This window comes from Anolis carolinensis, chromosome 5 (genome assembly GCF_035594765.1).
Source record: "Anolis carolinensis isolate JA03-04 chromosome 5, rAnoCar3.1.pri, whole genome shotgun sequence".
NCBI lineage: Eukaryota > Metazoa > Chordata > Lepidosauria > Squamata > Dactyloidae > Anolis > Anolis carolinensis.
In genome coordinates, this window is record NC_085845.1 from 139,041,827 (window position 1) to 139,054,826 (window position 13,000).

The 13,000-nt window shown below is 38.4% G+C and overlaps 1 protein-coding gene across 5 annotated transcripts in view; it reads left to right on the top strand.

Annotated features, from left to right (window-relative positions):
- Positions 1–13,000, top strand: part of cttnbp2 (cortactin binding protein 2) — a 121,856-nt gene that overhangs the window by 80,297 nt on the left and 28,559 nt on the right. For all 5 annotated transcript variants that reach the window (XR_010006687.1, XM_062982395.1, XM_062982396.1 and 2 more), the window contains 4 exons: positions 2,097–2,214; positions 7,129–7,404; positions 9,144–9,239; positions 10,135–10,214. Coding sequence is in view for 4 of the 5 variants with exons in the window: in XM_062982395.1 (XP_062838465.1) it covers positions 2,097–2,214; positions 7,129–7,404; positions 9,144–9,239; positions 10,135–10,214 (570 nt within the window). In the remaining variant the exon portion in view is untranslated. The remainder of the gene's footprint in view (positions 1–2,096; positions 2,215–7,128; positions 7,405–9,143; positions 9,240–10,134; positions 10,215–13,000) is intronic.

The window sequence follows — 13,000 nt, forward strand, 5'->3', positions numbered from 1 at the left end:
GGAGCTCAACCGTGCTCTCCTCAGATTCGAACCGGCAACCTTCAGGCCAACAACCCAACCTTCAGGTCAGCAGTCCTGCCAGCACAAGGGTTTAACCCATTGCTGCCACTGGGGACCTAAACACAAGCAAGAGCATTGTGGTAGAACCTGTGCTCCAAGGTAAACATGTAGATTGAGACTTGGATGCTATAAAAAAGAATTACACACATTTCAGAATTTGTGGTGGGGGGTTACCTTCAGTTAATAGACAAATAAAATAAAATAAAAAGGTAAACTTGAAACGTCCCTGTCCACCATATTGTGCTTCTTAGCTTCTTAAACCAGCTGATTGCTATTAGAAATAGAGCATGACAGTGTTGGGAACAAATTGTTGGATCCTTCAGATTTTCTAGTAAATCTGTAGTGTATGTTTCTGCAGCAAGCCCACTTGGTGCTGTAATGTACAGTTGAGACCATAAATGATGTCTCTGGTAAAGAATGCCCAAGAATGGAAGCTTACATTTAAACCCAATATTCTAGTTTGGAAGTGAGAGGGGTGATCACGCCTCCCAAATTTGATGGATTCTGCTGTTCCGCCAACAGAAGTCCACCAACAGAAAATCCTGCTCCTTTGTTGTCACATGCCTTCAAATTGGTTTCGGATCTATGGTGACCTTAAGGTGAATCTATCATAGGAGTTTGTTGTTCAGAAGAGGTTGATCATTATCTTCCTCTGAATCTAGAACAGTGGTTCTCAACCTGTGGGTCCTCAGGTGTTTTGGCCTACAACTCCCAGAAATCCCAGCCAATTTACCAGCTGTTAGGATTTCTGGGAGTTGAAGGCCCAAACATCTGGAGACCCACAGGCGAGGAACCACTGATCTAAAGGAATATGCCATGCCTAAGGTCACCCATAATCAGTGCGTTCCATAGCCAAGTAGGAATTCAAACCTATTTTGCATATAAAACAGCACTGAGTGTCTGTGTCATCAACAGGAAGCTGCCCATGTGTGCATAGCTCAGGTATCCTTTAAATTCATAAATATAGATTCTTTAAATTTCTTTAAATGGCACTAGGGCTTTGAAAGGGAGATTCGTGGCTGTAACCGAGTGATTTCCTCTCCTCTTGGATGAGTTCTAAAGAGGCTCCCTTAAGAAGTGGCAACATAATTAATCTTCTGTTCAGATCTGAGAGCTTCTTCATATATTCTGCCTACATATGCATGCTATTAAAAGACTTTACATCATCATTCCCTAACCTGCTGCTTTTCAAATGTGTTGCACTCCAACTCCCATACATACCAAACAGGATCGTAATAAATCATTGAACTACTTCAGACAAATGGTAGAAACAATATATAATATCACAAACAGATAAAAAAGGTAAATACCAACCGTTCATACAGGCGTCAAGGGAAGAAGCATAAATGATCACAGAAATGCAGGCCTAAATAAAATTCCAAAAATTCATAATATAGATTATATACAAATATCTCCAGTAGTAACAATGGGAATAAGCCAGGCCTACGTATGTGTATACAATTTGTGTATTATGACAAATGGCACACAATTATTCCTGGTAACTTGCTGATCTCTTCCAGTAGAATAGCTTTCAATGTTTGGTGTATTTGTTTCGAATAATCATAAAGATTTTTAAAATGCAAGCAATGCAAATATGACTTTTCTGGTTGGGGATGATGAGAGCTAAGGTACAACACAAGGGATGTGGAGAGATGGCCATACTGTTTGATGTGCACATTACACAATATACAGGTCACACCATGGATTAGACATATTAGTTGTTAATATTAGTGCCCACATTTCTGTTTCACACATCTGTATTGCAAAATGTGTGCATTTATGGAATCAGGCATTAGAAAAACACTATGTAAGGAGACTCAGAGACAGAATTGTTTCTAACAGAAAACCAGTTTTCTTAATAGATCCCTCCATCTCACTCCCAGTCTTTGGAAGAGCATATTTTAAAGAGTGAAATTGATATTCTAAAAGCGAAATTCAGACCTATCTGCCTCAGGCAATAAATGGTTCAGTCAGGTTAATTTCAGCTCAAGTTAATTCCTTGGAAGCTTCAAGTAATGTAGTTATTATCTTCCCAGAGCTGCCTAGAAGTCTTGTGTAGCCACGGGGGACTGGAGGCCGAGAGGAAAGACAAATGCAACCGAACAGTGCATGACGTTGCTACTGACGACTGCAAGCATCTTCTAGAAAATCTGAGTGAGTAAGAGCTGTCATACACATGTCAACATTTTCATAAAATCTGTAAATTCAAGCAATCCCCATCTGTTGCTAAAAAGCCTGCTAATAGAAATTATGTATTATTAGCAAGTTGTATGTTGCTTATTTGCCATTCTGCTAGTGGATGTGTGGGTATCAGCAGCAATTGGTGGCTTCCATGTCAGTGGGATGGTAAACCTGATCCAGATATTGGTCTGGATTTTGGGCTATCAAAGGTCCTGAAGGTATTTTCAGGATATGGTTTTGCACCCTAGAAAGAAGAGCTCTTTAAAGTTGAAACTAAAACCTGAAGCAGCTATCATTTATGTGCATATTTTTCTAAAGAGAGAAGCTGACAAATATACCTTGTATCAGGTTAGATCCTGTATCTGAAATTCTGGTAACTGGAGGCTTCTCCTGAAGAATTTTGCTTTCATTAAAGGCCACACTCTATTTCACACTTGCCTCCCGCATACTAGCTCTCTATGCTGCCCCACTAAGCATTCAGTGGGGCAGCAAACTCTGTAAGTCGTTCAACTCAATTTCTGAGTTTTCCAGGCTTAAATATATACTTCAACATATTCCTACAGGAGTTAATGATTTTTCTCAGGTTCCCACAAGAATTTATGCTTACACATTTCTCCTGATTGTTATATTGCTTTTTGTATGGCTTCTGGATTATGATTTCTGGTCTGTTGTATTTTTAACAGTTTATTTAATGTGTTAATATGTTATGGTTTTTATTATCTTTATTGATTTTAATGTATAATGCATATTGTATTGCATGTTTATGCTTATTAAGGCACTGAATTATTGCCAAGTTGGAAGCCACTCTTGAGTCCCCTTCAAGGCTGAGACAGAGCGGGGTAAAAATACAGTAAATAAATAAATTGTATGCACTTTTCAAAATATACATATACTGTAATGTATTTTTGTTTATTGTTTTCAGTAATACAGGCTTTGTTTATACAGGCTTTCCTCGTGTGTGTGTGTGTGTGTGTGTGTGTGTATAATTTGTATTTTTTATTGAAAAATTGCAGTACAGAATTTTTATAACTTGTAAAACATGATTTGGTTTGCATGTTGCCTTGGGAAGTGTGGATTAGACAAGTTCACATGTCAACCAAACTACTTTCTATAAATGGAGTCAATTTTTCTGAAAGCTTTCCAATGTCATTCTCACTTGCACATGGAGTCAGCCATCCCTAGATTCTCTTTTTGTGGCTTGATTTAAAAAAAAATCCAGAAAATTAATCTTGACTTTGTCATTTTTTGTAAGAGATACCATTTTACTTTGCCGTTAAACAGTATATATTGGAACTTGAACATCGCCAAATTTGGTTTCCACAGGGATCTAGGAACAAAAACCTCGGCAAATACAAGGCCTTTTTTCATGTCAGGAGTGACTTGAGAAACTGCAACTTGCTTCTAGTGTGAGAGCATTGGCCGTCTGCAAGGATAGTTGCCCAGGGGATGCCCGGCTGTTTTTTTGATGTTTTTACCATCATCGATGTTTTTGATGATTTTACCATCCGTTCTCTCCCTGAGTTAGATTCGAACTGGCAACCTTCAGCTCAGCAACCCAACTTTTAAGTCAGCAGTCCTGCCCGCACAAGGATTTAACCCGCTGTACCACCAAAGCCTCACTGTATAACAGTTATTTTAAAAAATCAAGTCACTTAGCAGTTTTGATCATTCATTACATTTAAATCATTGGCCTATTCTAGGAACATTTCAGTAATCACTTTTGTTCTTTTATGATATCTTGTTAAATTTAATTGACTTCAATGGAAATGATTGCATGAATCACTGTTATTATTTAATTTTTCCTTTATTTGTTTCATGGGTAAAATGATCTTGTGGGATGCCTGATCTAATTATTCCCGTTTTACTAAACAGAGCCAGATATCATCCACAGAGATTTGCCGAAGGTCTTCCTGTTGAGATCACAATGAGCTGGAATATAAAGTACACTTCTCCTGCCTAATGCACTAAGCGACATTGATAGGCCCATTCCACTTGGTGGCTTCCTGCCAGTTTGTACTGTAATACCAGCTCTCAGCTGAAAGTGTGATTCATATGAGAGGTGTCTGTGCAAAGGCAGGTACTTCTCCCTCCCCCAGGGGGTGCCCTTATGCTAAAACGGGAAGCCCACCATACCAAATTCCTACAAACACCAGCCTCACAGTGGTCTCTTCAGTTCTGTGGTTTGGCAGGGTATCAAAATGAGTTTGTCTGCCCCATTTGGATATCAAATATGCTGAAGCAGCACATCTCGAGCCCTAAATTAGCACCAGATGGTTGGGTCCCCGGGGTTGGAACTCATGTAGAACTTTAAATGGAAGCATTCATTGAGCTGTACTCTTTTTACATCGGTCAAGGAACTGCATTTAAACTCTATCCACTGCATCTCCTCTAGCAATCCTTGTTTGGCATTTTCAACTACAAACATGTCTTGCCTTTCCCTACAAAAGTAGGGAGAGTGGGACTTGCAGCTCATGGGTGACTTCAGTACAACATGCAGCTTCCAGAGGTTAATCTTTATACAGCTTGAGAAATGTTACATTTGGGACTGTAAACCTTCCAGGATCCCCCGTGAGTGTGGCCACTGGCCATTCTGGCTGGAGGGTGTGGGGAGCTGTAGTCCTGTCCCCATCCCCTCAAAAAAGTACAATTTGAAGTCATAGACATTTAGAAGCCTATTATATCTAGTAAAATGTCAACAAATAGAAGTAAACACTTTTATGTTTCTCCATATATATTTCATCTTTTCTGACTTACCACACACGTGTCAAATGTAAGGCCCATGGGCCAAATCCTGTCCTCCATGTCATTTTATGTGACCCGCAAGGCTGTCAGTACTAGAGCAACATACAGTAGAGTCTCACTTATAAACGGGCTGGCAGAATGTTGGATAAGCAAAAATGTTGGATAATAAGGAGGCATTAAGGAAAAGCCTATTAAACCTCAAATTATGTTATGATTTTATAAATTAAGCACCAAAACATCATGTTTTACAACAAACCGACAGAAAAAGCAGTTCAATACACAGTAACATTATGTAGTAATTACTATATTTACAAATTTAGCACCAAAATATCACAATGTATTGAAAACATTGACTACAAAAACATGGAACTACTAAAAGGCAGACTTCGTTGGATAATACAGAACATTGGATAAGCGGAGGTTGGATAAGCGAGACTCTACTGTAGTTACATCTCAGTCTTATTATTATAAATATCCCTTTGAAGGCAACCATAAGGCTGATGCGGTCCTTTGGGAAAATGAATTTGACACCCATGACTTTTTAGGATGTTTTGGATTTAGCTTCCTTGTTTTTGTTGGACCACAGCAACTTTGTAAGAAATGACCAGGAATAGTGGACATACTTTTACTCCTACAGAATGTTTTAAAAGCATTGGCAGTGTTTGATTTTTCTATATATAACTACTTCAGTATTCTTCTCCACATAGAGCAGAAAGGCATTCTGTTTGTACCTTATTGTATGCATAGGCTGAATAAATCCTGCAACAAGGGCCATTTACTACATGGAACTTGTGATTTAATCCAAATATTACTGAAGCATCATCATATGTACACTTTTTTCGTGTCAGGAGCAACTTGAGAAACTGCAAGTCACTTCTGGTGTGAGAGAATTGGCCGTCTGCAAGGACGTTGCCCCGGGGACGCCTGGATGTTTTACCATCCTTGTGGGAGGCTTCTCTCATGTTGAGGATTCAGTTGAGGAAGTGAATTCGATATTTTTTTTCCTTAGTCCTCTTTGTTCATGAGTGTTATGTGAAGCATTTGTATAGAATAGTTTGTGTGCTGAGATATCATGTGTTTACTTGGGCAGTTAAAGCAGACAAACTTGCAGTCATTAGCACTGCAGAAATAACTATAAGATGGTGCCTTTCCGTTGCAACAAGGTTAACACTAACCAGGTTTACTCCATCTAAAGTGTACTGCATCCAATTTTGTGGACTGCATTTTAAGAAAGTTAGGTGCAACTACAAACAAGAACAGTTGACATAGCTGAGTATGTTTACGCTGGAGAAGAGAGGTGTCTGAAAAAACCAATAACAGATCTTCAGTTCTCTGAAGATGGAACAGACCCGTGTTCCTTTGTTTGTTTCAGACAGCAAACTTAAAATCTTCAGCTGGAAATTGCAGAGAAATTTCCTAACAGTGAAAGCTGATTAACAGTATAAAAGACTGGGAGAGAGTGAGCAATAAATCATAAGTGGCAGTTAGACAGCTAAATAGACATTTGTCATGGATGCTGTAGTTGCATCCTGCATTGTGGATCCTCCATCAAACAAAGCTGTGGACTAGTTGTCCTCCAAAGGTCCTTCCACCTCTTTGACTCAATAAAGTATATTTTTGAATGGAATAGACCAAGCTTCCAAGAAGGGATATAAGACGTTTCCCTTGCCACAACAGTAGTTCAAAATCAGGTCCATTTGTTGGTGACCAAAAGCACATCTTCAAACGGTTTAATAAAATACATCAGGACATTGTGTAGAACATTGGTAGAGACCATGATCTAGCTACAGCCTGCAGCCTGTTTCCTAAATGAATGTGTTTTATGCATATGAATGATTGAATCTGTCACGCTTGAAGTAATTTTCAAATATATGTGGAATAAGAGAGGTTTTTCATCTACTGTTAAAATTTTTAAGAAATTATAATGATTGTTTAATTTTATAGGCAATTCAATTTTTGTTGTTAATGTTATTTTTTAATGTTGGGTTTATATCCTGGTCTATCTGTTGTACCGAGGGACTATGCATTGCTTTGAAGATGTAGCAGTAAATAGTGTTCATCTTTTTTCTCTTTTGGTATTTTTAGTAACTGTGTCACTGTGTGCCCAAGATGCTATATTCAAGCTTTTCACTTCTATTTAAACAGATGCTCTCAAAATGCCATTGCGGATAGCAGTTAGCCAGGTAGAACCAGCCTACTCTGCAACAGAGGATCACGAAATGGAAAATACCATATGTGTGTTAAACATCCGCAAGCAGACAGCCTGGGATGATTTTTCAAAAACAGTGAGTCAGGCGGTGACAAACCATTTCCAAGCAATCGCTTCTGATGAATGGAGAAGCCTAGAAGACTTGACACTTAATAGCACCACAGAATCTAGCATCGGCCTCACTACAAGCAGTATATTATCCATCAAACTTGGTACCTATCAGCACTCTTACCTTATAGAAAAACAAAAAGTTTCTCCTGTTTTTTGTAAAGTTACATGACATCTGTCAAGTAACTTAGTTCAGCATGTTCAGTATTGCTTATAGTAACGATTAGTCTGAACCGTCTGTCCATTTTGCAATGCACTGGTAGAGTATAAAATTGTATTCACATATAAACAACAGTATACTTGTTTATATTTTGTCAAGGCACAAAATTCTTTAAAATTCTTTATAAAATTACAGTAGAGTCTCACTTATCCAACACTCGCTTATCCAACGTTCTGGATTATCCAACGCATTTTTGTAGTGAATGTTTTCAATATATCATGATATTTTGGTGCTAAATTCGCAAATACAGTAATTACTACATAGCATTACTGCGTAGTGAACTACTTTTTCTGTCAAATCTGTTGTATAACATGATGTTTTGGTGCTTAATTTGTAAAATCATAACCTAATTTGATGTTTAATAGGCTTTTCCTTAATGCCTCCTTATTATCCAACATATTCGCTTATCCAACATTCTGCCGGCCCGTTTATGTTGGATAAGTGAGACTCTACTGTACCTTCAGGCTATGTGTATAAGCTGCATATGAGACATAAATATATTTCATTTTTAGACTTGGCTCCTATCTCTAAGAATTCTTATTATGTGCATATACAGGGACTGTATATACTCATGTATAAATCTAATATTTTTGTCAGAAAAGTCACCCCTAAAACCTAGGTCAACTTACTTATGGGTCAGTGTAAGTTTTGTATCTAAACTTTTATCTCAAAAAAAAAAGAGAGAGAGAGAGAGAGAGAGCTTCCCTTTTTTTGAGTAGAGTGGCAAAAGACTAGAACTTAGTCTTTTCTGGGAGAACCCAAAGTCATCATTAAACCTCAGTGCTGTTTCTGGCCTTTTTTGAATGCCTAGGTGGAAAGGTTTGAATTTGGGGAGTGGGGTGAGCTCCTGCTGTTAGCCCCTGCTTCTGCCAACCTAGCAGTTCGAAAACATGCAAATATGAGTAGATCAATAGGTACCACTTTGATGGGAAGGTAATGACCACATGACCTTGGGGATGTCTACAGACAACACCAGCTCTTTGGCTTAGAAATGGAGATGAGCATCAACCCCCCAGAGTCAGACATGATCAGACTTAACGTCAGGGCAAAATCTTACCTTTACCTTAGGTGGAAAAATGGCACTGGGGGTGAAGCACAACAGGGCCCTTGAGGCAACACTGGGCCTTTTTTTCTCTCCATGAAATGATCCTCAACTTAACCATGGGTCACAACAAAACCCATAACTTTGGTCCCAAAACCTGCCCTCTACTAATACGTTAGGTCAATTTATACATGATGTTATATTGGTATTGCAAAATCCTCACTAAATCCAACATCCAAAATATTTTGGCTTAAGGGATATCCAACCTATATTTGCAATTTTATACACAATATTTTAATAATTTTGTACACAAAACATTTGTGCACATCAGATCATCAGAAAACAAAGGTGTCATTATCTCAGTAAACCATGTGGACAAGTTTTGGATTTTGGAGTATTTCAGATTTTGGGATTCAAGATAAGAGATGCTCAACCCGAAATACCTGCAAAGGCCTGCTTGACAGACACATGGGAGAGGGCTTGTCCTGTATTGTTCCTGAATCATAACATGGGAAAATGTATTTTCACTTTTTTCTGTCTGTCTAAGCATCACTCTGATCTCCTTTTTGTCTTTTTAACAGGCAATATTTCATGGTCAGTGGGTCAGACGTTTTCCCAACCACCCTGGGACTTTTTGAAAAGGAACCAGGTGGAACATATAGTCATATATTTGCTTGGTGCGTGCATTTATTTCCTCCTCTTTTGGCATCACATATTAGAGTAGTGTTGATTGTGATGAATAAGGAATGAATTGCCACTAGATGTCATCTCATGTAATTTGGGTCCTACATCTTTATTAGCCCCTGAAGGTCATTTAATGAACTTGGCTTCTTTAAATATGTTGAAAATGAAAATTTGAACAAAAAGAGCAGGGAAGTTTTGAGGTTGCCTTTCGCAAGAGCTTATTTTGGGGATGATTTTTTATGTAATCATACTGAAAATCTGTACCATCTAGTTAACAGATCAGGTTAATGTTAATCTTTGTAGTCCATATGTTATTTATCTGCATATCATCTGAGTGTAGAATCTAAGTTTTCATTCTGCTGGCATGATGTAATAATTAGTAAAATACATTCAGAACCAAAAGGTCTTTGAGTCAGATTTCCTCTCAAGCCTACATTCATTGGCTGACAGGCAAACCAGTATTTCACACTTCAACCCAAACTATCTTTGATATAATGATACAGGTCTACTTGACATTGTAAGGACAACTAAACTAAAGCATATAAAGAACCTTGAACATAATGGACCCAACCTTTTTGCTTTCCAGATGTTTTGACCACCAATTTCTTTCAAGTCCAATGCTAAACTACAGTGCTCAAAAACTTTGAGGACCAAAGGATGCCCACGTTCATGCTGGAAGTTGTAGTGTCAGGGCTGAGAGAGATTTGTAGGGTATGACTAGGGATGCTAGGGATAACCTTTCCCTTCCTTTGTGCTTTGATTATAATAACAATCCCTTTGTTACAACTGCCATAAAAGTAAGATGAACAACCTTAAATGTAACATGTAGTTCCGCCTTCAACTGCTCCAGAATTTAAGATTGTTCCAATTTACTCTTGTCTCTGAAAGGTCCCCCAGAAGGCTGTCTGCACAGTGTGAGTTATGCATCCACAATCCATCTTCAGACATTGCAAAATTATTTCAGGCTGGTAAGAACTTGCATAATAGTATTAATCTCTTTTGACTATTTCAGTAAATTCTTTCAAGTTATATACATTAACAGATCCTGTGGTTTTTTTTCCTTTTTTCTGAAAGTGCAGCTATGGCAGTGGGGAGCAAAATGAAGCACTTGCCCTCTAAATATGAATTGTGCCTGCCATTTCATGAACATTTTCTTCTTTCCCCAAATGTCTAACATAGCAAAAAGTGAGACACTCAAAATCAGTCATGCATACATATAACTCTTTTTTTTTCTATATACATATTCCCTTGAATATGTATATAGAGGGTGATTTCTTATTTGGAGGCAATGCCCTTTTTGCTCTGTCATAGCATCACCACTAGTATTTGTTTTGTGATAATTCTTCTGCTTCTGTCCAGTCCTCACTAATATAGATAAGAAGGGAGACTGAAAAAGGAAATATTAACTCTTGGAAAATTACCTCCCCCCCCCCAAAAAAAAACAAGATAGAGACAATTTCATAAGATATACACTTAGCTGCATATCACACTACATTGTTATAGTGCTATATTTCACTTTTAACTGCTCTGGCAACATCCTTTGGAACCCTGGGATTTGAAGGTTTGGGGAGGCATTTAGAATTCTCAGCCAGAGAGCTTTTGGGCCTCACTAAACTACAAAACCTGAAATTTCACAGTTAAAGTGGAATATAGTATTATAGGAGTTGATGTGATAAAGGTTCTAGAATTCAAGAATCATGACCCTGGCAATTTCTTTTAAGTAGCACAACTTAAATAGAGTTGGAAGTCTTCCACAGAGGAGTTCACTGTTGGTTATACTAGACTCCCCCCCCCCCCACACACACACACACACACACTTCTGCAATATAATTTTGGGTGAATGTGGTAGGAGGGTTTTTTTATTGACAATGTCATTGCTGTTGCTAAACATTTGGGAATCAGAAATTCTTGCTGATTTACTACAAATCATCCAGCAGGTCCAGTTCTACCTTCAGTCAAACCCTGGGATAGCCACTAAAACAAGCTGATTTTCTTCCTTTGTCTGCTGGGCTAAGAGCCAAGCACGTCATGGATTGTTTCAGACACCAGTTTCTGGTGTTGTTAAGACAAGGGTAATATTCAGAATGAAAAGGGAGGAAAATAGCTATGCAAATCTACCCATTACTTTGATCTTGGTGCCTTTGGGTTCTGTCTTTTGTGAACATCCAAGACTGGAATACGTATAGCTCTGTCTCCATTACAACAGCTGGCTGAGTAAGCCTTGTTTTCCCATTTGATTCCATTCTGCTGCCTAGGAGAATGGATTAGAAAGGCAGCCACCCAAGGAAAACAGAAGCAGCGTCAGCAACACTTTAATACAGAACATTTTCTTCTGGCCTTGACAATTCAGTTTGTAACTTTTTGTAATATTACTAGTTTTTTCTGTGTGCCAAAATGTGTCTTTCTGTTCGTGATGTAATAACGGCTCTGCTGCATCAGACCAAGGCTGCATGTGATGCCAAATCCTATGGTGACCCAACAGGCAGCTCACAAACAAGGCAAAAAGACAAATCTCCACTCCTCTTTTATCCCCAGCAACCGCCCATGAATATGTTCTAATTGATATTGATGGTTTGTACTCTATAAAGAGAGATGTTGCTGGACTAAAGCATTAGCCTTGAGTATTGGCCATGCAGACTGGGGATGATGAAAGAGAGAATCTAAAAGCCTCTGCATTGACATGAATTCACTTTCCTACTGTAAAATAAGAGTGAGGTATGTGTAGACCTCTAGATGTTGATGGACTTCAGTTTCTGTCATCCTTGCCCATTTGTCATATTGGGGAGCAGAAAGGGGGTGCTGATGGAATTTAATAGAATTCAGTGATATTGGTGGTCAACTGACTCCCTGCCCTTTTATCTAGAAGTACACTTTAGTATAAATTCTGGAGCTGAAAGCTAACTCCAGAAGCCACCTTCAAAGAGCATAACTTTCAAAATGATAGCAATTTAATTCTGTCTTCTTGGAATTCAATTTGTAAAATTATCTTCAGAATTGCCTGCAGGTAGTTATATTGCCAGGAAATGAAGTCTGAAGCATTAGATATCATCTGGAAACTGAACTATAAAACATGGGATTCTAGAAGAGTGCTTTCCTGTCATTGCTGTATCCATGTTTAAATTCATGTCATGGCCAGGATCTATAGGGGTATACAATTTGTACAGAATCCTAGAATCACAGTTGAGAGAAGCTTCATGAGACATCAAGTCCAACCCTCTGCTAATGTAGAACCTTCTGATCAGTTTCATAATGCAAGAACTTTGAATCATCTATAGAAGCCATAGAATAGTGAGAGGTTCAGGACAGACAAAAGGAAGTACAGTTGGCCATCCACATGTGTGGGTTTGACTTTTGCAATGTTGATTGTTCATGTATTTGCTTAAATTGTGCTTTCTGGGAATCTAGGTTCTCCAGTCTATATAATCACCTTCTGCCTGAGGATGGCCATAGAGTCATACCTTAAAGACCTAGGTATTTCCAGAAATAACATCTCTTTAGGAATCTTCAGGATCTTCAATGCAATTCTGTGATCAACTTTTTTATTCATGTTGTTTCATTTTCATGGTGGTCTTGTCCATGCTAACCCCACTAATGTAGAGTGCTGACTGTATTTCTGTGTACAGTTTTTCAGCAGCTTGAAAGCTTGCCATCTCAGACATCCTTAAAAGGGGACAGGATACATTCTAGGAGGTTAAGACCTCAGTGGCTACTAGTCAGGTTGGTGATATATCATCTCCAGGCTTTTGGAAGTGAT